Source organism: Oncorhynchus mykiss, chromosome 20 (genome assembly GCF_057628025.1).
Source record: "Oncorhynchus mykiss isolate SJ-2025 chromosome 20, ASM5762802v1, whole genome shotgun sequence".
Classification (NCBI taxonomy): Eukaryota; Metazoa; Chordata; class Actinopteri; order Salmoniformes; family Salmonidae; genus Oncorhynchus; species Oncorhynchus mykiss.
Genome location: NC_143041.1, coordinates 33,437,655 through 33,464,946, shown reverse-complemented (window position 1 = coordinate 33,464,946; position 27,292 = coordinate 33,437,655). Strand labels below are relative to the sequence as shown.

At 44.0% G+C, this 27,292-nt stretch overlaps 1 protein-coding gene and 1 long non-coding RNA gene across 9 annotated transcripts in view; one reads left to right on the top strand and one right to left on the bottom strand.

The window, feature by feature from the left end:
• Positions 1–27,292, top strand: part of srbd1 (S1 RNA binding domain 1) — a 107,140-nt gene that overhangs the window by 16,347 nt on the left and 63,501 nt on the right. For 6 of the 8 annotated variants that reach the window (XM_036956125.2, XM_036956129.2, XM_036956124.2 and 3 more), the window contains exons 10-14: positions 3,510–3,613; positions 5,222–5,329; positions 5,422–5,579; positions 7,077–7,167; positions 7,386–7,493. In XM_036956125.2, the coding sequence (XP_036812020.2) occupies positions 3,510–3,613; positions 5,222–5,329; positions 5,422–5,579; positions 7,077–7,167; positions 7,386–7,493 (569 nt within the window). Of the gene's footprint in view, positions 1–3,509; positions 3,614–5,221; positions 5,330–5,421; positions 5,580–7,076; positions 7,168–7,385; positions 7,494–11,819; positions 13,143–27,292 lie in introns of those variants that run through there. The other 2 variants (XM_090212941.1, XM_090212942.1) reach the window with 1 other exon arrangement.
• Positions 1–27,292, bottom strand: part of LOC149974574 (uncharacterized) — a 423,285-nt gene that overhangs the window by 365,097 nt on the left and 30,896 nt on the right. The window lies entirely within an intron of this gene.

Here is a 27,292-nt window from a genome sequence, read left to right as displayed (position 1 = left end):
TCAGATGGTCAGGGTTAGCCCGTCGAGTCTAGTTGTAGATTTCACCATTTTAAGTATTGATCCTAGAGATGGGCTGTACGTTGGCTTTGTGTGCCATGTTCAGAACAGAAATGGTTGCTGTCACTTGGGCTCTTTCACAAACTATACATATAACTAAATGTGACGTGCAACATTGAAAATGCATGTAACATGATTTCTAAGAATTTAGTAATTATTAGGAAGTATTTCCTCAAAAACATGTTATATACATTTTCTGTGTTGCACAACACATTTAGTTATATGTATAGTTTGTGAGTCCATTAAGCATTATAGATTACTTCCTAATAATTACTTACAACTTACAACCACAGTTTATCTTCCCACCATAGTTGAATGTATACTAACAACAGGGCATCATAATGACAAACTAAATTTTAGCCATAGTTAGAGTGCATCAACAGTGCCTCTCCACAGCTATTAACGTCTTGCTTGTACTTTGGAATATGCCATTAGGGATTTGTTTTTCTATCCACAGCTCTAATTCCCTTTGCGTCTCCAACTGGTTTCTAATCTTCTTGTCTGTGGTTGGCCTGGAGTGTAGTGGACCTAGATTTGTCTGCTTCCTCAATTATAGACCGGCTGTGATGGACAGGTGGGGAAATACATGCCTGTTCTCTGCAGTTGGACTGGCAGCTATTTGCATTACGCGCAGCCAGATGTGCGTGTGTGTGTGTGTGTGTGTGTGTGTGTGTGTATGAGCTACATTTCCTTTATAACAATAGAGAAACAGGACATTTGCCATTTTTAAATTATGGTTTAATGATTATCTACAATTTAAAAAATAAACTTAGCATTAAAACAAATTGTCCAAGACTAGTCCGAGGGATCTTGTAATTTGGATGTTTTCCCCCGTTATTTCATTTCAGTTAAAACATTGTTATTTTATGAGATTACACATTTATTTGAGTGGTAATTATTTTTTGTCAAGTCACAGTTCAAATATAGGCTAAGGGAATAATGTGATTTCATTCTCTCGTTTTAGAATAATCACAGTATGTTTCATTCTTTAGCTTGGATTCCATTTAATTCAGACTTTATTGCCAATCAACAATGGATGATGAGGCATTTGTTTTAGGGCCATTACAGACTATTCCATCACGGTAAGACAATACAGTAACATAGCGATATGCAGTAGGACATTTAAAGTGAAAGATGTTGAGTCTACTGTATGGAACATTTATAGATAGACACTGAGTGGACAAAACATTATGAGCATTACTCTTTCCATGACATAGACTGACCCAGGTGAAACCAGGTTAAAGCTATGATCCCTTCTTGATGTCACCTGTTAAATCCACTTCATGAAGGGGAGGAGTCAGGTTAAAGAAGGATTTTTAAGCCTTGAGACATGGATTGTGTATGTGTGCCATTCAGAGGGTGAATGGGCCAGACAAAATATTTAAGTGCCTTTGAACGGGGTACGGTAGTAGGTCCCAGGCACACCAGTTTGTGCAACGCTGCTGGATTTATCACGCTCAACAATTTCAAGAATGGTCCACCACCCAAAAGACATTCAGCCATTTCGACACAACCACAGGAAGCATTGGAGTCAACATGGACCAGCATCCCTGTGGAACGTTTTTGACACCTTGTAGAGTCCATGCCCTGATGAATTGAGGCTGTTCTGAGGGGAAAAGGGGGGTGCATCTCAATAATAGGAATGTGTTCTTAATGTTTAATATACGTGTGTGTGTGTGTGTGTGTGTGTGTGTGTGTGTGTGTGTGTGTGTTTATATATATGCAATGCTTAAATTATTTTTGGCTGCGATAATATCAGTATTATATTGAATATTTATGATTCTAACACGATTATACAAATAATGAAAACAAGTCTTTATTCAACCCAAAACTAATATGATATTTATTTAAAACTAAATGTTTCCCTATAAAACATGGGATCAAGTTTATTTTTTCTTGAGAACACTCATTGCTGTATCGCAACCCCCATGTTGTGTGTGTTTGTTCTGAAAATGAAAAGATAAGGAGTTAAAAGTTCACCACATCGTCTTGTTTTCTTTGAGCCCTGCCTATCGCCCAGTTCAACAAGCAACACATTCACCATTCCTTACTCTTATTTAGAAAGTAAATATTGAATCTGAATCGCTCAGTCTTAAAAATAATATTCATTAATGTAGCTGACATTCCTCATATTTTTCCAATTATGATTTCATTGTTTATGAAGAACATGATATGTTGGAAATGTCTTTTTTCTTTATCTTCATAATGTAAATACTGAACTTGCATGTCCTGCAGTAGGAAAAATTGGAAGGATTGAATTTGTCAGACTGTCTGGTAACAACCTCTTAATATCTGCCAAACTCATTAAATCTCAGGCAGATGTGATGTAGTTCACATCATAGCATGGGAAATGTTTTTTTTTTTCTGTCTAGTTCTGGCTGCGTTCTACACTTAAATGCTATCAGTTTGGCTTAGCATTGTTCCTAGTTGTGGAAAGGGTTTCTTGGAGTGTGTGATGGAGAGGAAACCATAAAGGAGTGATTGGGATTTTTCACATTACTGGGTATTATGCTACGCCCCCTTGCCATCTACATTTGTGGCGCTTGGAGTGTTGATTTCAATGGTGTTTGGTGATAGAGGTAGCTAGCTGTCCTGCCAGGCCCAGAGCGATGGAGGACGCGTGGCAGGGGGGCCAGCGTTCAGGTAGCTGTCACAGCCGTCACCTCCAACATTCTCACCCAGGTCATCCTCTTTAAAGAACACTGATTCACCAACACAGACAGGACTGGGATAGATGCCTGTTCTCTGACAGAACATCTGTCTGTTTTTCTTTATGTCGTTCTCCACTGAGTTGTCCCTTAGAGAAACCCCACTCAGTGAGGAGGAATAAAGTATGTGGGGGAGGACATGAAAGTTTGTTGGATGTTTTGTCCGACTTTGTTCGATCGCACGCAAAACTTCAGATTTGATGAATATCGCATGAGAAATCACCCAGCGAACAGAAAAGCTCAAGGGGGGAACATGCCAAAAAAGGAAATATAATTTTCATCATAATTCTTGCAGCATTAATTTCTGTCTCGATCTGGCCATTAGCTGTTGTGATGTGATGTGGAGGGCGGGGGTGGATGTGGTGACTGCTTGGTGGCAGGCTGGTAGGATGTGGGGGGGGGGGGGGATTTGTCAACTTGGCTCTTCCGCATCGAATCCAGATTGACGGGCCATTTCTTCCCTTTCTCTTCAAAAGGTTTTCCTCAGAAAAGGTCAGACACTTAAAACTATTTGCTTAACAGCATGCCACCTTTCCTTCTAGCTAGATGGAGGAATTAGTGGGAGAGCGCAGGGAGGTTTTCTATAGTGTAGACTGTGTGAGCAGACTGTGTGTGTGTGTGTCCGTGCCAGTGTGGCGTGGGTTGGCTTTCTGTGCTGTTTTTGGAAAGTGTGTGTGAGGGGTAGGGGGCGTGGGGGTCTGTGCCGTGTGTCGCCTGTCTCAACAGGTTATGTTTTTCTTGCAGACCCTGGCCATTAACCGAGGGGAGAATCTGAAGATTCTGACAGTGAAGGTCAACATCCCTGACTGTGTGAAGAGCGACTTCTGTGGATGGTGTCTCAACGTCAGGTCGGTCCCCCCCCCCCCCACACACAGAGCCCTTGAACTTCTCTCTCCTGTACTTTCCTGCTCCCTCTCTCTGTCTGTGCCCTGTACCAGCCTGTAACGGTGGTGTCAAAACAGTGGTGGCCGTTTGCAGTCTGTCCCCCAGGTGTGAAGGGCATATGTGGGAGTCCGGTTCATGTATAGTCACACAGTTCATGTTTCTGCGTTGGTTACAGTGGCCCCTTCTAGAGCATTGTTCCCTATAACAGACACGGAAAGTAACTCAAAGCTCCATGCAGTTATTCAATACCTGTGCTTTGTCTTTTAAAGCTCATATAGCCACAGATAAAGTTGAAGTTAGCTTCTTTCTCTTTGTGTAGATAAAATACTATGCATAACATGGCTTAGCAATAATAATTGACAATGTTTTTGTGGAAATGAACCCTCACTCACAAGTTGGATTCAATGCAATAAAGATCATAGAGTCATCAATGTGAAAATGCCTCTCTACATTCACAGCTCAGTGGCTTTTTATGGTGTTGGTGAAAATAGTTTTCCAGTCTCTTGTTTCAAAATAGTTCAAATAGATTCCCAAATGGAGAATGTATGTATGTATATATGTGTATATATGTGTATGTATGTATATATATGTATATATGTGTATGTATGTATGTATATATATATATGTATATATATATATATATATATATATATATATATAATTTCGACATGTACTGTATGCTGTAGAGCTCTCAAAATATTATTTTAAAGATCTCATGATCATGCTTTTAAATGCATCATATTGCACTGTACAACAATATTGACCCTGAAAAGGAGTTTTTGTATTCTAATTTGTTGATATACAAGAAAACACAAATTGACACATTTTGTTGTTTTAGAAAATGAAATTTGAGTGAGATATAGACCAAGTTTTTTCTCTCTCTCATGAATGAATTTGTTTTCAATCTGGTAAAAGGTAAGATATATGCATATATTTTTTTTAGCATATTTAATTTCTGTATTTCTTGAATTAATTGTTTGAGAATAACATTGTATTATAAATCATATATTATATCTTACATAAATGCATATCTACCCAGCAATGTGACAAATTCCTACTAAAGGTGTACTTGCTTATCATGGAAAGTGTATCAATTGAATACATTAGTGTTTTTTTGTGATTTTAAAATGGTTTGTGAAGAGATATTAATTTTCCCCCAACATTAAAAAAAAAAAGTATTTTGTTAAATCCTTTTCTTGTAAAATGTTTCTTTCATTCTATTTTAATATCTGCTTAACTTGTTAGTTTCTTGAAATTATCCAGGCATCCGATTCATAAATAATAGTGAAAAATATCCCGTTTTAAGTGATGGTGGTGTAGAAATGTCAAACCAAAACTTGATTTAGTCATGGAGCTGTACTGTAACCTATGAGGGCAAGGAATGTGAGAGGACCTGTATTTTACTGAAGCCACACATGTAACCAATCCTTTCCTGATCAAGAGAAAGGTCAAAACAGTGAAAACAAGATTGACAGAATAACTGTAAAACAGCAGATTCACACCAAAAGGGATACCGTGCATCCATATATATATATATATTGTCAGAAACCAATTTTTGGTTTCCTCTGTAGATGGAAACCCAATGGTTACACTAGAGAGGAGCTGATGAAGATCTTACGAGACGCAGTGGAGGACTCGTACAAAAGACTCTTATTTCCCCTGCTCAGCAGAAGCTACAGGTATGTACTGAACTCTGTGTGTGTGTTCCACGAATGAATTTGACTTTACTGTACTGTATTTTAAATACCCCCTGTCTCTCTCTGTCTGTCAGGACGAAGCTGACGGTTAGTGCGGAGAAGGAGTCCATAGCCATGTTTGTGCGCAACTTGCGCCAGCGTCTGTTGGTGTGTCCTGTGAGAGGCCGTGTCATCATGGGCGTGGACCCAGGGTTCAGACACGGCTGTAAACTGGCCATCCTCTCCCCTACCAGTAAGAACCCATACTAACATGCCCCTCTTCCATTCTGAGTTTCTGGGTATAGGGGGAAGATTGGTGTTTCAGTCAAAAGACTGCTTCTAGATCAGAGAAAATGTGTTGTCCCAGTAGTTCGTTCTATGTGAAAATAAACATCCTAGCATATCTGCAAAGACCAGTCACACATGTCTGGTCTATACTGTTGTGTAGTCTACTAGTCTGTACTACTGGAGGAGCAAGGGCCCTCTCCTCTCCACCCCACAGAGCTGATGGACATTCCTCCCACCGGGCCTCTGTGGGCGGGGCCCCATGCAGGGCCACGTTTGGGCCCTCCTCCTGGGCAGCTGATGGCCTGGCCACAGTTCAGGCTGCCAACCCGGCGGGGGTTTGTCAGCTGGCATTCCTGTGTTATGGCATCTACCCTGCAGCAAACACACGCAAACAGACACGCATCGACACATACACACACACTCAGCTTGACCATGACAGGTCTGGGGGTGCGTGGTCACATGACCTCTCATCGGAGCCTTCCAATAGGATCAGTGGTGTCCCATCAGCCTGACAGGAGACGGCAGCAGTTGAGTCGTTCCACCAATTCGGTGCCTTTTGAGAAGTGTATTAGATGTTCAATGTTTCTTTGGGAAAAAAAAATATATATATAAAATGAATTGTTTCATTATATTAAAACGAGAGTACAGTTCACATAACAGGGTTGATTTTAAAATGAGGGGCATACGTAAATGAATCACTAATGACATGAAATAAAGAATTATCTTCAGAAATGACTGTCAAAGCAACAAGATAACTAGGACTTCACAATGATGGTGAAACCTGGAGACAGATTAAGTGGTTTGAAATCTTCCTAGAAGTGACCGAGTTGACGGAGGGACATGTCAAAATGCTGAATGTTGGCACTATAGCAAGCCTTTATTCATATATAAAATCTATTGACTTCTCCATGTAGTCTATATTAAAGGACACTTCATTTAATAAAACAGGCTTTTAAAATTCAATATTGGTGCACAATTTCTACTTAAAATATCAAATGGACACAAAAGGCTCTCTTTTCGTGGAACGACCCAGCTGTGTCTGTCCGTCCGACCTTAGAGGCACAGGAATGGACAGATCTGGGGGAGAAGTGCAACAGGAGGAGTATACTCAAAATGGCCTTTTCACACTGCTGAGCTTAGCTTAGTTTAGCCGAAGCAAGCATAGTTGCTTGAACAGTGCTGAAAGGAAATTATCCAAGCCAACAAAGTAAGGTCTGGGTCAGCATACTTTTATGGAAATGGTATTAGTTCATCATTCCATTTTCCAGGTCCCCCTCGCAAAAGAGGTTTCTAACCTTGAGTCTTTCCCTTGTTAAAGAATCATCTTCACTTGCTCTTTTTGTCTCTCTTCCTGGGTCAGATCCTGTGATAAAGCTAGTAGGAGCGTCGTCTTTATTCCTCAGTCTTGGTGATACAGAAGCATTTGTCCATCTTACATACTCACCCCTCCTTTCTGTCCCAGGTCAGATATTATTCACAGATGTGGTGTACCTCCATGGTTCACAAGGGAACAGAGAGGCAGACAAACTGCGCCATCTGATGATCAGATACAGGTACTGCATCTGGTGTGTTAGTTTAAATCAACTGTGGCACATTGTGTAGTGTATATCACTAAGATAAAGAACGCTACTTATCAAAGTGAAATCAAGAGGTTTTTAAGAGTATTTGAATATTCACAGAAATAGATAAATGAATCCCTTTTTTTGTTGATAGAACACAATGTTTTCTGGTTTCTTTTTCACACTCTCCGTCAACTCTTTCATACACACAGCTGTAACACGGTGGTTATCGGCAACGGCACAGCCTGTCGAGAGACTGAGGCCTTCTTTGCTGACCTCATCAGCCGACGCTTCTTCCAGCCTCTGGACGTGTCATACTGGTAAGACCAGAGTCGTTACTGTGGACTCCTACTGTGTGTCCCCAGGTAAAGTCCTAAGTGTAGACTCCTACTGTATGTCCCCAGGTAAAGTCCTAAGTGTAGACTCCTACTGTATATCCCCGGGTAAAGTCCTAAGTGTAGACTCCTACTGTATGTCCCCAGGTAAAGTCCTAAGTGTAGACTCCTACTGTGTGTCCCCAGGTAAAGTCCTAAGTGTAGACTCCTACTGTATGTCCCCAGGTAAAGTCCTAAGTGTAGACTCCTACTGTGTGTCCCCAGGTAAAGTCCTAAGTGTAGACTCCTACTGTATGTCCCCAGGTAAAGTCCTAAGTGTAGACTCCTACTGTATGTCCCCAGGTAAAGTCCTAAGTGTAGACTCCTACTGTGTGTCCCCAGGTAAAGTCCTAAGTGTAGACTCCTACTGTATGTCCCCAGGTAAAGTCCTAAGTGTAGACTCCTACTGTATGTCCCCAGGTAAAGTCCTAAGTGTAGACTCCTACTGTATATCCCCAGGTAAAGTCCTAAGTGTAGACTCCTACTGTATGTCCCCAGGTAAAGTCCTAAGTGTAGACTCCTACTGTATATCCCCAGGTAAAGTCCTAAGTGTAGACTCCTACTGTATATCCCCAGGTAAAGTCCTAAGTGTAGACTCCTACTGTGTGTCCCCAGGTAAAGTCCTAAGTGTAGACTCCTACTGTATGTCCCCAGGTAAAGTCCTAAGTGTAGACTCCTACTGTATGTCCCCAGGTAAAGTCCTAAGTGTAGACTCCTACTGTATATCCCCAGGTAAAGTCCTAAGTGTAGACTCCTACTGTATGTCCCCAGGTAAAGTCCTAAGTGTAGACTCCTACTGTATATCCCCAGGTAAAGTCCTAAGTGTAGACTCCTACTGTATGTCCCCAGGTAAAGTCCTAAGTGTAGACTCCTACTGTATATCCCCAGGTAAAGTCCTAAGTGTAGACTCCTACTGTATGTCCCCAGGTAAAGTCCTAAGTGTAGACTCCTACTGTATGTCCCCAGGTAAAGTCCTAAGTGTAGACTCCTACTGTATGTCCCCAGGTAAAGTCCTAAGTGTAGACTCCTACTGTATGTCCCCAGGTAAAGTCCTAAGTGTAGACTCCTACTGTATGTCCCCAGGTAAAGTCCTAAGTGTAGACTCCTACTGTATGTCCCCAGGTAAAGTCCTAAGTGTAGACTCCTACTGTGTGTCCCCAGGTAAAGTCCTAAGTGTAGACTCCTACTGTATGTCCCCAGGTAAAGTCCTAAGTGTAGACTCCTACTGTGTGTCCCCAGGTAAAGTCCTAAGTGTAGACTCCTACTGTATGTCCCCAGATAAAGTCCTAAGTGTAGACTCCTACTGTATGTCCCCAGATAAAGTCCTAAGTGTAGACTCCTACTGTATGTCCCCAGATAAAGTCCTAAGTGTAGACTCCTACTGTATGTCCCCAGGTAAAGTCCTAAGTGTAGACTCCTACTGTATGTCCCCAGATAAAGTCCTAAGTGTAAACTCCTACTGTATGTCCCCAGATAAAGTCCTAAGTGTAGACTCCTACTGTATGTCCCCAGGTAAAGTCCTAAGTGTAGACTCCTACTGTATGTCCCCAGATAAAGTCCTAAGTGTAGACTCCTACTGTATGTCCCCAGGTAAAGTCCTAAGTGTAGACTCCTACTGTATGTCCCCAGGTAAAGTCCTAAGTGTAGACTCCTACTGTGTGTCCCCAGGTAAAGTCCTAAGTGTAGACTCCTACTGTATGTAGGCTACCTAGGGAACTGAGTCAGTGTCACTAAGAGGAGGTGCCTACGGGTTCCTCTCAGCATTGAAAAGACAATTAAAATGTTAAATGTAGGGAGCTTCACTGATCAATAAAATGAACAAAGGTAACAAAATAGCGTTAGCATGGGGAAATAGGGCGGGGGAGTGGCTAGGCTAAAGGATATGGGCCAGGCCTGGAATGGGTCATTCTTGTAGGTTTTAAATGTCATCTGGACTTTGTTTGAATGGCTCTAATTAAGAGCAAATATCTCTGGCAGTCCATCCAGCGCTGTAACCAGCGCAGCACAATGCAGCACTATCCCGTCCAACCCAAATAACCACTAGAGTTCTGATCGTCTCTCTTGCGCCGACGTTTGTTTGTTGACTTTGGGTCAGGACTGGATTGCAGCCCAGAACCAGTCAGATGTGGCTGTGTATGGCGGGGGAGGTGGTGGTGGCGCTTTGGGTATTGTGTTCTTCGTCGCTAGCTGCTGCCAGGCCCAGAAACGGTGTCTGCCTCTGCACTTTTAGGCTCGAATTCTATTGTGTGTAAATGGACCTCTACAGCAGCTGTGAGACAAGTGGATCCATTTCACTCACCAGCCCAGAATAAGGTTTACATAGACTCTCCTACACATATTCAGCCCCTAAGGGCTCACGTGACTCCCATGAAAGCCAGTGTTTTGTTATTCCCAACTAATGGTCAAAGCTGAAATCTCTGGTTGTTTATTAAGTTTGCTTTAACTTGGTTCTACTGGGACAGTTCTTTTCAAAGCTGGAAAACTGGAACACATCATCGTAGCAAGAGATCCACCTCCAGATAATAGCTGTATTTTGTTCTAAAATGGCTTAGTTGTAACTTGTGACATGTAGGAATGTCTAACTTCCCTTTTATGTGGTGTTGAATGGCTGTCCTGTATTAGCCTCTCCCTCTAGACTAGGCTGTGCTCTGTCTGTGGGTTTCTACTTTTTATCAGACGACCCGGCTTCACAGCTTCACTCTGGTCTCTCTAATACTCTCTCCTCTCCAAAGAATGAGGGTATTTCTATTAAGCACACATCTAGCCCCACTGTCAGCCATGTCTCTCTCCAAGCCCACTTAAAGTCAATCATTGAGTAGTTAGTTTAGGCTCTGTCCCATGTTGGAGCAGACAGGGTTGAGGGTTCTGTTGGTACTACAAGGTGACTGTAGTCTGACCCTGACCAGAGTGGGTCCAGACAGTGTTTCTGAAACCCTCCACAGTCTTAGATGTGTGAAAGCATCACGTCCCTGTTGGAGTGAGGCAGAGACATGTCCCTGTTGGAGTGAGGCAGAGACATGTCCCTGTTGGAGTGAGGCAGAGACATGTTCCTGTTGGAGTGAGGCAGAGACACTTAGTTTCTCTCCAGATATTTCCCAGGATTTCGCTCTTAACAGCTTGATCAAATCTATTCCCCCCAAAATGCTTAAAATAGTTCCAGCCTCCTGGATTTCCAGAGTTCCATTCCTTGAGGAGGGCTGTGGTTTTCCCTAAGTCCTTTTTATGGTATTGTAATTTGAAGTCAAGGGAAGGATCATTAGTGATGAGGAATTACCATTTTAGCACTGGTGACTCCACCTCCCACGAGGATTTTGGTCCTGCTGATCGACCCCTGGTTGACCCGGGCAACCGCCAAATCCTCTTGATGATGATGATGAGCCAGATTGGCGGTCGACACATCAGAAGACCATGATGCTGAGCTGCTCGCTTTGACCGCACCTGACCAACAACAGTCATGCCAACCACAAAGTTCATTTTGGTGGGGAGTTGACTGTCAGGCAGCGTGGCTCAGTGAATCTCCTCACTGACGTGGCGAGACACTCTCTACGCCTCTGTGAATCCTGTGGGTGAACAATTAGAACGCAGAGCCTTAAATCAAAGGCCTCTCGGCACTCCAACCAAGGCCAGACTTCCACACAGTTTATTTAATCTCCTCATGATAAATGTGGCCCATCCGTAACACTGTGGCGAGAGCTGCTCTGTTCCTCGCTTTCCCCTCAGACTGTTTTAGCAACTGGAAACAGTTCTCTCCTTATAGTGATTTTTATTTTGGGCGAATCTATGCAATTATTCTTCGTATTTCGCTGTGAAGAAAGGCTCGACCGGAGCCTCTCGCTAAGTGAATTTCCTCAGAACTGCTCTGAATGGAAAAAACATATGTGTCTTGTACATAAGCTTGCAACTAGATATTACATATTCTTACTCCAAAAAAGCTAGAGTCTGCAAATCCCAGATTTCTTGTAACCAAATGTCTTGGAGATGATTGAGTTGAACAAGCATTATAGTGAATAACATCATGGATGAGTATTGTATACTTATTTTGATTGTATTATACAATATTATATGATACTATTCTTCCGTTAAGTGGTAACTTATGTTGAATGCCTGTGTGAACTTGAGAAGTTATGTAAAAACAATTGTGTGTGTTTCTGTGCTCTCTCTTGCTCTGGCTCAGCCCAGGAACACACACTTCAACCACTTCTCCTGCGCGCCAATCTAATTAAAGAGGCAGCCTCATCTGTACCATCTGCTATCTGTCTCCCTGTGCCACAGCTTGATCAGAACCCCTTGAGGTGCACCCCCCACCCCTCTGTGCTCACCACCATGCCTATCCCCACGTCCCCCCCAGCCTTCCTCCCCTCTGCCCTTCCGCCTGGCTGCTCCTGTGGAATGACAGCCAGCGCCAGCAGCCGGCACACTGAAATGAGCCTCCGGGACTCCCCTACCTTGGCCACGGCAACCCGGGCTCTCTGGGGCCTGCTGCATCACTCCGTGTGTGTGACTGGGTCTTGGTGGACTGGAGGCATAGGGGAGAGTGGGTGGAGGGAGGCGTCTGCCTGTTGAGTGAGTTTTTAGATGTACTCATGTTAATAAGGCAGTCATCTTCTGTCTTCACCTGCTAACCTGCTCACTGAAGTTGAGGAGTGTAGTCTTTTCAGACTGCAGTTGAGCTTATCTTTTATGTTGTGTAGAGCCAGGACCATCAACTGAAAATGATCCACACTGACCATACCGATCAGTTAACGAAGGCATTTTGCTGATATTGTTCATTACGATAAGTAGCCTATAATAAAGAAATGAAATACGTTTATTAATATGGGTGATTGTTAATGGGACAATTGATGGCTACAACCATCAAACTAGTGGTAGTTTAAATGATAAAAAAACAACTGTGGTGCACATCAATGTTATAAATGTGTCATTATATTTAGCGCTAACACATCAATTCAGGCAATTTATTGTGATATATTTTTGTCCATATTGCCCAGCTATAGTGTGGTGTTTCACTCTGACATAAGCCTGCACTTAAACTGCTAAGGGCTTGTAAGTAAGCATTTCACTAAGGTCTACACCTGTATTCGGTGCATGTGACAAATACGATTTGATTTTAAACCTTTTTTTCTACTGTGTGTGTGTGTGTAGGGCAATTGTGTCCTGGGCAGGGGTAGGGGTCACGGGTAAAACCTCCAGCCTGGACACGGATGTGTGTCTCTGGATTCCTGTGTGCCTGTCCACACTATTCCTGATGTTCACCAGATCTCCAGGAAAACCTTTCCTACTAGAGCTGGGAGATGTGGACAAAAATCCATATCATGATCATTTGACTGAATGACATTCATGTGCACCAGTTCGTTTTTTAAATATTATCCTTACAACTACTGCTGCATGGAGTGTTGTAGCTATCAATTGTCCCGTAAGCAATGCACCATATTCACAGAATTACTTCATTTCAAACTTGACATTCCTTTAGTAAATGCTACTTATCGTTATTATCGATATCTTGAAAATCCTGGGTAGTTGCAGCGATGAGACGAGATCGAAATTGAGGAGAAAAGGGGGGGTATACAAAAATACAAAAAATCTATCCAAAATAAATCTCAGCTCTATTTCCTGCCTTACAACATTCCTGTTGGGTAACCAAAGACTGATGTACAAGAGGTTTCTAGGATACCTTACTACCTTTTCACCTCTATTCCCTTTCCTCTACTACAGTTACTAATTCAAGCAATGAGAAGAAAGGAATAATAATCAAGTGAATTAAATAGTATATTTTGATTTAAATAATTTAATTTGAAATAGTATAGCCAAGTAACGAAGAAAATGTCATACTTTATATAGTTTTATCCATTCAATTAGTCCACTCCTGGGATTTTATATTTGTCTTTAATAACAGTGATCTGACATCATGTAGCTTTTGGCTGTACGGTAAAGACTACTTTATTACTTCCAGTCCCATTCTAGAGCTTCATTACTGGTTGAATTCTAACTTCAGATCCATGTGCGTAACTCGAGCAAGACTGTCATTGACATTAAAAAAAACATGGCTGTGGTTGGCTGTATTTCAAGGTAGTTGTGCCATCTTTAGATGGCTCAGATAGAGTTGAGCCTCCCTCTCTGACCATGAATGGAGTCCTTGTCATTGTGCCACGTCTCTCTCTACAGCTCCTGTCTTTGCTCTTGTGCATCTCTTTGCACTGTATCTCTCTCTGACTCGCTCGCTCTTTGAATTAGCTTCAATATAGGCACAGTAGCCTATATGGCAGAGGAAGGCACTTTATATGTACCATAACTATGGAGGAGTTGGTGTGGTGGCTTGGCTTCATTGAGTCTGATCTGACATATGAGCTGTGGGATTCTCCTCCTCCCACACTATGGCCTGTCTGCAGCCTGCTGCTGCCTCCACGGCTCTTCACTCTGATCCCTCACCCCTGTCTTGTCTGACAGCCCTCCTCTGCCTCTGATCCCTGCCCCTCACCCCTGTCCTGTCTGCCAGCCCACCTCTGCCTCCGATCCCTGCACCTCACCCCTGTCCTGTCTGACAGCCCACCTCTACCTCTGATCCCTGCCCCCTGTCCTGTCTGACAGCCCACCTCTACCTCTGATCCCTGCCCCCTGTCCTGTCTGACAGCCCACCGCTACCTCGGATCCCTGCCCCCTGCTCTGTCTGACAGCCCACCTCTGCCTCTGATCCCTGCAGATAGATAGTGTTGTTTTCGGAGGGAGCGCTGTGTCTTAATTATGTCTGAGCTTTCACTAGTCTAATTACCCCACAGAGTGGGTTGGTGTAGGGCGGTTACCGTGACCGTATTACCACCACAACAGCAGTCAAATTCCACATGAACATTTAGTCACAGTAATTAGGCTTCTCCAAGCTTTGATGCTGCTGCTGGTCATTAGTAGCCTACCAAACTGGCTAACTGCCTGACACTCAGCACTCTAATCAGTCTGACATCAATGCAAATGTTATCAAAAATCTAATCAAACACTTCTCGAGAGCCCATGTTGCACAACATTTCTATAGGCTATGCAATTGCATGAGGAAACAGAGTGGTGGCCTCCTTTTAAAAAGAGGAGGATCCCATCAGCTTTCTATAGGCTACAAATGTTTTTCTCATAATATTAAGCACATTGCTTCTCTTACAACAGGAGTAAAGCCTACTTGGCTGGCATGAAAATAGACCACGGGGAAAAGCATCCTCCGTTCGCTGTTTAAGTGCATAGATGATATGTCTTTTTTTCTCCCCTTCCCTCGTTTCGATACAGGTGCATGATAATGGTCCATTCTAAATAAATACAATTTCACACACACATATTATTTAGTATATGTAAAGACAAGATTAAATCAAGAATAGTCTGACGGGTGACAATATTAGCCTATCAGTTGTGAATGATGTATTATCACTTGTGAATAATGCCTAGCTTGCGACTTTTTCAAATCAGTCGCACACCTCATGTAGCCTAGCCCATAGGTTTACTTTACAAGGGGTGTAGAGCCTAACTGGTAAGCAGCATGTGAGTTTAAAGTTTGGGGAAGATAATTTTCACCATAAAAATTCACCTTTTATAATAAAAGCATTACATTTCATAATCACGTGTTTTCCCGCTAATGAAACATTTGTGCTTATAGCCTACTGCCGTTTGCGCATTGATGTGCTTATAATGTGAAGAAATAGCCTAATAGTGTATCAACATTTTAAGTTAAATGTTCTGAGCTGTTGTCAGCCTGATTTCTCAAAAACTAGTTTTTTGATGCTGGTGGTTGTATTAATTTGGGATCTATCACATCCCACAACTGTCCCAGACTAGGTTTTGAATATTTATTTCTAGGTAGAATAAAATAGGTCAACTTTTGTGCTATGGGGGATAGTAGATTGACATAGGCTGGTGCTTTTGCTGTTCTCATCTTGTTGGCTGACAAAAAGTAAATGTGGACAGTTCTTCCCATAGCTTAAGGACACGCACAGTTGCATCCCCGATGTCTCTGTCTTCAATTGTAGCCTGTGACAAAGACCCGATCACGCAGCCGGGAGAAGGAAATTATAATTATTATATTCAGCCCAAGGGCCTAATGGCCACTGGTCGCAAAAGGCATGGATTTTTTTAGGGGCATTTCAGTCACACAAAGGGGATGCCACCGGGAAATTTGAGGCATTATCAAGTGCTTGTCAAATTGTGAATGAGAGACTGATGAAGTGTGTACAGCCTGCGCCTCACATTATGCAGCCTTAGAATGTATAGCATTTTTTACATAGCCCAACGTTTGTATGACAACTAAAGTTACATTAACTCTAAGCGTATAGGAGGACCTGTTTCTTTGTTAACCATTCAACACAGAATAGGCGCATGTGCTCACTCCCTCAGATCGTTTGGAGAAAATATCCTTTATTTTTTCCCAGCTATGTTCAATTGTTTTCTTCATACTATAAAAATAATATGAATAAAATACAATTTTATTGGTCACACACATATTTAGCAGATGTTATTGTGGGTGTAGCGAAATGCTTATGTTACTAGCTCCAACAGTGCAGTAGTATCGAATAATTCACAACAATACACACAAATCTAAAAGTATGGAATTAAGAAATATATAAATATTAGGAAGAGCAATGTCGGAGTGTTATTAACTAAAATACAGTATATACATATGAAATGATTAAAACAGTATGTAAACATTATTAAAGTGACCAGTGATTCCATGTCTCTGTACACAGGGCAGCAGTCTCTAAGATGCAGGGTTGAGTAAGCTGGTGGTAGCCAGCTAGTGATGGCACAGAGCTCTAAGCAAATCTTGTCTGCTAAATAAACTAGTGTAGCCCACAGCCATATGCCATAGCCAGATCAGGGCCTAATAACATGAGGACAACTCAGAGTATGCTATTCTGTTCTTCTGAAATAGACTACATTTTCTTCATATCATGTTCCTTTAGACTTGTCTAAAATAAATCATTGATTTATTGTGATGGTGTAGGCTGGTATACATGGATTGTTCCATAGGTCTGCATCAGTGGCTTGTAGGCTATGCGTGGAAGCCAGGAGATGCTAAATATGTTTATGTTGATTAACAGTCAATTACCGTGAGACTGGCTGTTATTTGCTTGACCATCACCGGCTGACGAAATTTCATGCCACAGCCCTAGGGTGAAGGAGGGTGGGGAGAGGAGTACTCCCACAGGTCACTTCAGATATGTCCAACATTCTGTGAGCAGTGTGTGTGTGTATTCCTCCTGTACTCTGCGTGTGTTCTCATCATGGTGGCCCGCCACACGTACCTTCCCAGTCTCATTATCAAGTGTGAGTGGATGGCCGGTTGACAGGCCCAGTCCCTCCACAGTGTGACCTTCTCTGTCACGCTGTATTAGCAGCAGGCCATCGAACACTCAGCCTTTGTCACAGGGCATAAACACCCTCTCAGGGCTCAGCGGCTGCTGGACAGGGGACGCTCCTCTCTCCCTGTGTCCAGCTCTCAGATAGGGAGCCCTCAGTGCTGGATACCAGCCGATGACAGTGACCTAAGATGTGTCACTGAGACGAGCGCAACGCGGTGACATCCACCCGCCTACCCCCCACCTCCCTGTCTACCAGGCCAGGGTTACAGTGTGTCCTAACTTCTGCCAGTTCCGCTGGTCTAGTGGCTATGGAGCTGTGAACCTAGAGTACTAGATATACCTCTTGTCCCTTGAAATGTTCCAGGAGTTCAGTTGGTTTGTTGATTTCATGCTTGGATTGACTTAATACATTTAGGATAACATTTAGGATAACCTTTGAATGCAGTTCACACAAAGACAGTCCAGGTTTTCAGTTCTAGTTCGGGTTCTGCTACAGCAGGCCCTCTTGGCACTCAGGATGCGGTAAGACAGGGCTTAATTTGTAGATCAGGGGGTGCCGGAACAAAAAGTGATAGAGGGGTGACCTGGGGTGCTCTGAAGGAACCGGAATGCTAAATAAAAAGGACACCTTTTATAATAAAGCATTGCAGGCGTTATTAAAACTTTTGTGTAGTGGCATAGAGCAGTAGAGTAGAAGTGCTTGCAGAAGTTGCACACATGGGGGATTGTAGCCTAGGGTCCAAAAAAAATGTGGCCTTTTAAAAACGCATTTCATGCAATTCTACATCATTTTAAATGACTGAATCTTTTTTAAAACCACACAAATGATCGAAATGACAGGCTACTTTGACACTGACAAACTGAGACGACCTTGTCTTGAATCCACCAATAGCCTAGGCCTAGGTGTGCGGAGAGACACATATTGCACAATATGAGGAGATTATAGCCCTAAAAAAAGCTTTCCAGTTTCACTGACTCATCCAAGGAGCTCACTCACCGGTGATGTGCTCTCTTGTTTTACTTTGTTAAACAATGCTGTTCGCAATATGCCTATTTGGAAGTTTATCAAATATTTTGGTAGCCTACAGATAGATTAGTCTTCTCTTTTCAGCATGAGCCATTTGCCAGCCTGCCACAAGAAGTCGCTAGAGTGCGATGAGACAAGTAAAGCCCCCCCCCCCGGCCAAACCCTCCCCTTACGACGCTGGGCCAAATGTGGTCCACCCAGTCTCTCCAAATGTGGTCCACCCTATGGGACTCCCGGTCACGGCTGTTTGAACCCCAGGCTGTAGTGACACAGTGCCTTAGACCTCTGTGCCACTCGGGAACCTGCGTTGTTTTTAATAAGCTATATTGATCCTCTGTGGCTAAATTATACTCCTGGTGTAGTATTCCGAATTATAGCATTTTAGTGAATCTCACTGTAGATATTTTTTGTACTTTTTATCCCCTTTTTTTACCCCCTGCGATGCAGTGCCTAAGAACGCTGCGCCTCTCGGGAGGCTCAAAACTCACTGGTTATGAGAGAGATTCAGGTGTGCTTCTCTCTCTCTCTCAACACAGCAACGGCCATGCGTTGGTCTCTAGGCTACAATGTTGCGTTAACCATAAACTCGTTTTCACAGTACATTTTTTTAGGGGGCAGGAGAATTACAGAAGAGGCAACTAAAATTATTATTATTTTTATTTTTTTTTACCTTTATTTAACTCGGCAAGTCAGTTAAGAACAAATTCTTATTTTCAATGATGGCCTAGGAACAGTGGGTTAACTGCCTGTTCAGGGGCAGAACGACAGATTTGTAGCTTGTCAGCTCGGGGGTTTGAACTTGCAACCTTCCGGTTACTAGTCCAATGCTCTAACCACTAGGCTACCCTGCCGCCCCAAAATGAACACTGATCGCTTTTATTGGAATTTTTACATCGCAAACAGGATCCGGCTCAAATGAAGCACGGGGTATGACTGAGATAGAGAATGTGTATAACTGGACATGGAGGAGATGGCATCATGGCGTGGCCGGTGGGTGTCCATATGAAGGACAAGCTCAGCTGACATTAACCCCATCAGAACAGAGTTGTAGATCTCTGGGCAGTAGTCATGATACAGAGTGCCTGGTTCCCTTGACCGCTTGGGAACCATGTCCCCCTCACTGCCCCCCTGTCACTCCTAAAGGCAGACGAGAACAGAGATGACCCCCCCCCCAAACCTCACCCCCCTCCGCCCAGTATCAGAGACCCCAAGGCCGATCCCCAATGCCACCGGCTAGCCAGTCTCTCCAGATCAGTTTCACTCTGCACTGGGCAGAAGGCTAGGATATGGACCAAGACACTCTCTCTCTGTCTATATCTGTCAGTCTGTCTGTCCATCCAGTCTGGGGTTGTCTTGAGGTTTTGCTGTGTCTTTTTGAGTAGCCACCATAATGGGGTGACAAGGCACCGCTGCTCGGTGGTTTGTGTTCAGAGGTTTTGTGACATTTCCTTAAGAAAGAGAGCGATATGTAACAGAGATTACTGATTTCAAGCAGGAGTAGAATGTTTGGTAAGTTCACCTTAAATGCCAAACCGATGGCCGTGTTAGTTGGAGATTTTTTTTGTCCTCCCCTTTCTAAGCCTGTGAGCCTCAGCCCAGGTCCGAAGCTCCATGTATAGCCAAGTATCTGCTGTCCAGGAACCAGTGGCGTGGAGAGAGATGAGTAGTGATGAGTCCTGTCAGTGAGTGGCTCTGTAACAAGCAGCTTCTCCCTACAGTCCCTGTACTGTCAGAGTGTATAAGGCCTGACGTCCCAGCCTGCCTGCCTCACTGTAGTACTACTAGTGGTAGTGAGGCTCTGTCCTTGGCCGTACTCCACTCTGTCTTCAGGTAATCACTGTTCTCTGATCCCACCCTGCTCCTGGTGGAATGAGATCACTGCTGGCTTAGGGGGGTTTGGTCCATGATGATGTGGCCTGGGCCCTGGAGGGAGCCAGCCAGGCAGGCAGGCAAGGATCCTGGCTAGGGTGATTAGGATCCTGGATAATTACAGAGAAAAGCCAGGAGGCTAGAGGCCCACTGAAGGTTAGCCGTCTGAATCACAAAGGACAGACTGACGGACACGGGGGTCTTGACTGTGGTACGGACTGGGGCGCTCTTCCAACTTCCACTGTCCGCTCCTTTACCCAGCAGCGCCTCAGAAACACGTCCTGGTGTCCTCCCCTGCTGTCGCTGAGCATCCCTTGTTCGCTCTCTTCCCAAGAGCTCTGTATTAAGGACTGTTACATCATCTCTCCTATACACATCCACATACACATACTGTATAATCATCTTATCCGACATACATTTATGCCTGACACTTGTATGGTACATTAGCGCTATATTTCTTGTCAACCATAACGCATACATAATCATAACCCTATAGTCGTTCTTAATGAGTAAGCTTTTACCAGTACTCTGTTTATATTTTCCCTAATATACGCAAAGATGTGCTGATGTCATGGACTATAATGCAGTCTGCACTGATGGATGGTAGCTTTTTGTGAGAATGAAGCAAGGTTCTTTGTCGCCACGAACTCAAAGCGTCAAATCCCCACAGACGTGTGTGTGTGTTCATTTCCATACGTATGTCTCTCAGCCACTCAGAGTGGCTGGAGCCAATCTCCAGCAATAACACTTTTACTGCACTGCACATTTCACGCTTCATTTGGCTCTGCTGGGCCGTTTGAAGGACTTTATGGCCATTGGACATTAGAGAGAACGAAACATCAAAACATGGAAACCTCAATGCCACATCTGAATGCTTGCAATAGCAGTCACTCTCCTTAAATTGGCCCAAGGAATCAGTTGTGTGTGTATATCTACGAGAAGGACTTATTTTAAGTGGTCTCAAGCTCCGTTTTAAGATTGAGATGGAATAGAAACTAAGAATGGAAACCAAGATGCACAATAAAGCCAATATGAGTAATTGCACATTTACCAGATGGATAAGAACATTAGACTAGAGAGACATGTCCCCCCTCTCAATGTACACAAGTCGTAAAGGAGGCCGGCTATGAACAGTTTGTGCCCAGGCTGACCAGTAGATAGATATGGTTTGAGTGGGGGCTGTGAGGACTCACAGGTGGCCAACAATGTGCCACCCTGCTGCCCCACTGGTGGCCAAGCATAGCAATCGCTCTCCCCTTAGGGCACCAACGCTTTCTGCTGTGTGTGTGTGTGTGTGTGTTAAACATGTGTGACATGTTTGTGTGAGTGACTGTGTGTGTGTGTGTGTGTGTGTGTGTGACGAGCGTCTGCCACCAGATTGATGTGAGTGGCTGTGAGACCTTGCTCTTTTCAGACGTGCTCTGCGGTGGCAGCTGGAGTGTGGCATTGGCGGGGCCCCACGCTGACTGGGCGCTTCCAGCCTCCTAGCACCAAGCGTGAGACTGACGGCCCCTGACACCTGCCATTTGGACCCTTTTCTGGGTGAAAAATGTCATCATTTTCCGACAGGACCAGGGCCGGTATCTGATCATCAATCCTCCGGCCAAGTCCCCTGGGTCAGGCTTTGCAGCTGACTGAACAATGGGGCAAAGCTGTTTGAGGTGTGTGTGTGTGTGTGTGTGTGTGTGTGTGTGTGTGTGTGTGTGTGTGTGTGTGTGTGTGTGTGTGTGTGAAGAGAGGCAGAATACATCCATTCACACAGATGCATCACTCTCACTGAAAACCCTAAAATACACTCTAAGGAGAGCAATCAATTTCCCTTTTTTTAATCACTCCTCAACCTCATCAGTTCAATGAAGTTGAGTTTAATTATAATCAGTCTATTCAACCCAGGATAGGAGGCTGTATGGCCTTTCTGTTCCTGGATCAGCTGATTGGAACCATGTGGCAGGGCAGTCAAATAATTGGATGTAGAGGTTGGACAAAGCCTTGAGATTATCATTATTTGAGGGATTGCACTGATGATATTGTTGAAGATGTTGACATCATGGTATTTTGAATTTAGTGATCGCTGATTGGTGATGTCACAGAGGATTGTTCCAATAATATCAGAGAGAGAAAAAATTGTTCTGCATATAAGGTCCTAAAGTGGGACAATAGACCCAGTTGGTATTAGATAGAACGTCGCAACCCTGCCCACCTGTGGGGAAAACAACCTGTGGTTACCTAGGTTACCCCGTTTTGCTCAAAGCAAAAACGGAACCTTTTTCAAATGCAATTTTCTTGTCGTCTGCTTGTTTTAGTCAATTCTAAAACTACATTTAAGAAAAGTACAACCTGTCTAAAGATTATTGTTCCAAATTGCCTGCATTATCACAACTTAGAAAAAGATAATATTGTAGGGCAGCGTTTCCCAAACTCAGTCCTGGGGTTGATTATTTGAATCAGCTGTGTAGGGCTAGGGCAAAAACCAAAATGTGCACGCACCCCTTGGGGTCCCTAGGACCGATGGGAAACACTGTTGGAGGGCTCATTCCTTTTTTCATGACTATGCTAGCAGCCACTTGAGTGAGAGTGCTAGCTAGCTACCGATCAGAACATTTTTAAGCTAGCCAAGACCAACAACACCATTAAACGGACTATACAGCTGCAAGTAGTGAGTGGAGTTACAAACAGACTATACTAAACAAGTTGAATGTCTTACCTGTGATTTAGATGTTTTCCACACACATAGCTACGTGTAGCCTACTTGGACACCGCGTCCTCACATTTCCCACTCACACACACCGAATAGCAGGCTCTATTTCCCTACGTGGGAGCATTGTGAACTGTAGGTCAGGATGTTTGACCTGGCTACATGTACATTGTATAACAAAATAGCTTTTCGACATGTTTTGTTATTTCTGTATAACAAAAAAAGCAGATGTACAGTTGTGGGGTTTAATGGAGAGACACATTCAGTTCAATGAGTTGTGGGGTTTAATGGAGAGACACATTCAGTTCAATGAGTTGTGGGGTTTAATGGAGAGACACATTCAGTTCAATGAGTTGTGGGGTTTAATGGAGAGACACATTCAGTTCAATGAGTTGTGGGGTTTAATGGAGAGACACATTCAGTTCAATGAGTTGTGGGGTTTAATGGAGAGACACATTCAGTTCAATGAGTTGTGGGGTTTAATGGAGAGACACGTTTTGTTCAATGAGTTGTGGGGTTTTAATTGGAGAAAGATTAGTCATTTTTATCTTGTTCATGACGCACTCTTTTCTAAGTGCAACCCCATCTTAAACTTTGTGGTGCCTACTAGAATCAACGGCCAAAAGCAGACTGAGTCTAATTTTGTTTGGGGATTTGCTGCTTCCTGTCTCTGTTTCACAGTGTTCTGTATCATGTCACCAAGGGGATGATATTGTCCTCGCTCCTCGCTAACAGACCTGATGATCTGATGCTGAATTTTAATTAGGGAGTGGTTTGAGCGAGGGGTCCAGGGGGGGGTGAGGTATCAAAGCTTGTATCCGTCTCCCCCAATGTCTGTCATGACTGGCCGTCAGGGGCAGTGGCATGGAGGGGGTGTGAGAAAGGGAGAGGGCTACAGTAAGACTGGGGTTCGGAGGGAGCTTGGCTGTGACTTTGCCCCAGGACAGGAACCAGGGACAATGGTCTGAGTAAGTGAGTGACAACCCTGAAGGGCCACCAAGTCATCCTTTTCACTTAGAGGCATCCGTTGACTTTGTGCTTGTGTGTGTGTTAGTGTCCACTTAGGCCAGAGCGCAGGGCACAGACAACCTTCTGCTGGCTGCCACGGCGATACCCTCGCCATGACGATGGTCTGGGTACCGTGGAGACAAGGGGTCTAGGCTGTATCTATGACAGGGCTGCTACCAGCTGCCCCAGCAGCACTGCTAATTAATTCAGACATGATAGGGGCTAGCCTCTCTCCCTGTCTCTCTCTTCCTCCCCTTTCCTCTGTCTATCCCTTTCTTATATGACTGTAGAGGTTTTTTGGGGGGCACTTTCCCCTGGGACAGACACTAGCTGTACAGACTCTCTTTCAACTGACCCAGAGCATTCTACTGTGTCACATATCACTTAATGAGGAAGAGAGTGTGTGTGTTTGTGTGTTTATTTTATCTGTGGTTGCTGCCTTACTGACGTACAGGGAGACCCATGGCCTTGTCAGTGGATGATGTCCTTCCTCAGCTCAGTGCTGCCTGTATTTGTCAGATATCATTAGGCCGTGTTCTAAGAGACTAGTGCTGGCCTGCTATCAAACTATCAGCACTGAAAGACTACTCTTCCCCATCACTGGTCACCAGCCTTCTCTCTGGAACCTGCTCTAGTGTGTCTGTGTCTGTGCGAGAGAGTACACGAACTTGTGTGTGTGTTGGTCAGAGGTGTCGGACCAGATGGGCCTGTTTCTGAGGAGTTGCCTCCAGGCTCTGGACTGGCGAGAGAGAGACTCAAATCAAGCTTTATTTCTACGGTACATTTCAGACATGGAATGCAACGCAATGTGCTTTACAGGAAAAAATGAATACAACAATAAAAGCTGAAATATTCACTAAACAACAAACCATAAGATAAAAACAAAAGAATGACACATACTGAACAGCTAAAAAGCACCCAAAGGAAAAGCAAAGCTAAAAATATGTTTTAAGATCTCTTAAATATGTCCACAGTTTTGCCCTCCCTCAGGTTCTCTGGCAGGCTATTCCAGAAGCTGGGGTCATAGTAACTAAAGGCTGTCTCTCCATGCCTCTTGGTCCTAGACTTTGGGATATTTAAAAGACCAGTGACCTGAGAGACCTATTGGGTACATAACTGAAAACCAAGAGAGAGAGAGCCAGACGGGAGAACAGAACAACCATCTTGTTGCTTCACTCTCATCAGCATGTGCGTTTGTCTTGTTGCCAAGCTCATCCTATATCCATTGGCCTTCCATTGGTCCCTGCTTCATGCAAACTCTTTATAATATATGGTCCTCTGCCTGTCTATCTCAATCACAGTGTTTATTGTATCTGTTTTTTTTGTCTCTTGTCTGTCCTTGTCACTATGACTGTTTGTCTCTGCTTCTCTGTGTGAGAGTGGTGTGTGTTTGGGTGTGTGCCCTGTGCGGTGACCTCCTAATCCGTCTGACTGTCTTATTAATGACCAGCTTGCCGACTCCATCTTCTCTGACCCTGCTGAAGGTCATGTGCCAGCGCTCGTTAGCGCTGTCACTACGAAGACATGTCAGCTGTCAGCAGAAGCGGGAGTGGGGGGTTCTAATGCAGAGACGGCTAGAGTAGTCAAATGGGGGAGGGAGAAAGATGGGAAGAGAGAGGGGACAAGTTCATTTAACATGTAATTCTTGTCAGACTTCTGTCGGCTGTTGCTAAACAGGATGGTACTAATTGGCAAGGTTGTCGTGGCAGAGGCCCCCATTCTAGGGTCTTTTGATGTGGCTGTAGTGAGAAGGGGATCTTAAAAGAGGTTTGGTTGTACCAACAGTGAGTGTGAGAGGGGCAGGCGCTGACCTCTCATCACAAAGGTCAGCTAGATATGAACACTGAGGAGAGATACTCCCCATCTGATCTGTCTATCCAAGAGGAAAGAGAGAAGGGTATACCCTGAAGATGGAGGATGGATCAGTGGCATGACTTTATGATAACACCTCTAACCGGACATGCAGGATAATATGGCAATTGTGAGATGATACAAAATGCACCATACGGGATGATTTCTGTATTTTGAAAGTTACATATCTTGAAAACTTGATTGCTGACAAGCAAAACATTTTGGGACTTTGTCAACAACTGACTAATGAAACAAATACCCATAGATCGTTTTTGGGTGGAGTTTTCCTTTAATGTCTTCAATTCCCCCACCATTTCTCAGTCATTATCCTACAATAGATGTGTAGCAGCAGCAGCAAAAAAAAGAAACGTCCCCTTTTCAGCTCCCTGTCTTTCAAAGATAATTCTTAAAAATCCAAATAACTTCACAGATCTTCATTGTAAAGGGTTTAAACACTGCTTGTTCAATGAACCATAAACAATGAATGAACATGCTCCTGTGGAACGGTCGTTAAGACACTAACATCTTACAGACGGTAGGCAATTAAGGTCACAGTTATGAAAATTTAGGACACTGAAGAGGCCTTTCTACTGACTCTGAAAAACACAAAAAGAAAGATGCCCAGGGTCCCTTCTCATCTGTGTGAATGTGCCTTAGGCATGCTGCAAGGAGGCATGAGGACGCTTAAGACAGCGCTACAGGGAGACAGGACAGACAGCTGATCATCCTCGCAGTGGCAGACCATGTGTAACAACACCTGCAAAGGATTGGTACATCCGAACCACACCTGCGGGACAGGTCAGAATGGCAACAACAAATGCCTCAGTTACACCAGGAATGCACAATCCCTCAATCAGTGCTCAGGCTGTCCACAATAGGCTGAGAGAGGCTGGACTGAAGGCTTGTAGGCCTGTTATAAGGCAGGTCCTCACCAGACATCACCGGCAACAATGTCACCTATGGGCACAAACCCACCGTCGCTGGACCAGACAGAACTGGCAAAAAGTGCTCTTCACTGACTAGTCGCGGTTTTGTCTCACCAGGGGTGATGGTCGGATTTGCGTTTATCGCCGAAGGAATGAGCGTTATACCGAGGCCTGTACTCTGGAGCGGGATCGATTTGGAGGTGGAGGGTCCATCATGGTCTGGGGCGGTGTGTCACAGCATCATCGGACTGAGCTTGTTGTAATTGCATGCAGTCTCAATGCTGTGTGTTACAGGGAAGACATCCTCCTCCCTCATGTGGTTCCCTTCCTGCAGGCTCGTCCTGACATGACCCTCCAGCATGACAATGCCACCACGCACAGAATGAGCAGTATGGCCAGTTTTCTGCAAGACAGGAATGCCAGTGTTCTGCCATGGTTAGCGAAGACCCCGGATCTCAATTCCATTGAGCACGTCTGGGACCTGTTGGACCGGAGGGTGAGGGCTAGGGCCATTCCCCCCAGAAATATCCAGGAACTTGCAGGTGCCTTGGTGGAAGAGTGGGGTAACATCTCACAGCAAGAACTGGCAAATCTGGTGCAGTCCATAAGGGTGAGATGCACTGCAGTACTTAATGCAGCTGGTGGCCACACCAGATACTGACAGTTACTTTTGATTTTGACCCCCCCTTTGTTCAGGGACACATTATTCCATTTCTGTTAGTCACATGTCTGTGGAACTTGTTCAGTTTATGTCTCAGTTGTTGAGTCTTGTAATGTTCATACAAATATTTACACATGTTCTGTTTGCTAACAATCAACGCAGATGACAGTGAGAGGACGTTTCTTTTTTTGCTGAGTGTAGTAGTAGCAATATAGTCGTCCTCATTTAACGTGTTGTTCTATCGTCCTCATTTAACATGTTGAAAATAATGAACATTGAAATGTTACTGTGGCTACAGTAGGTTTGACTCTGAGTTAGAGGCCTTCAAACATGAACCAGGGGCTTTCCCCATCCGGACCCGATATGCATAAATAAAAAATGT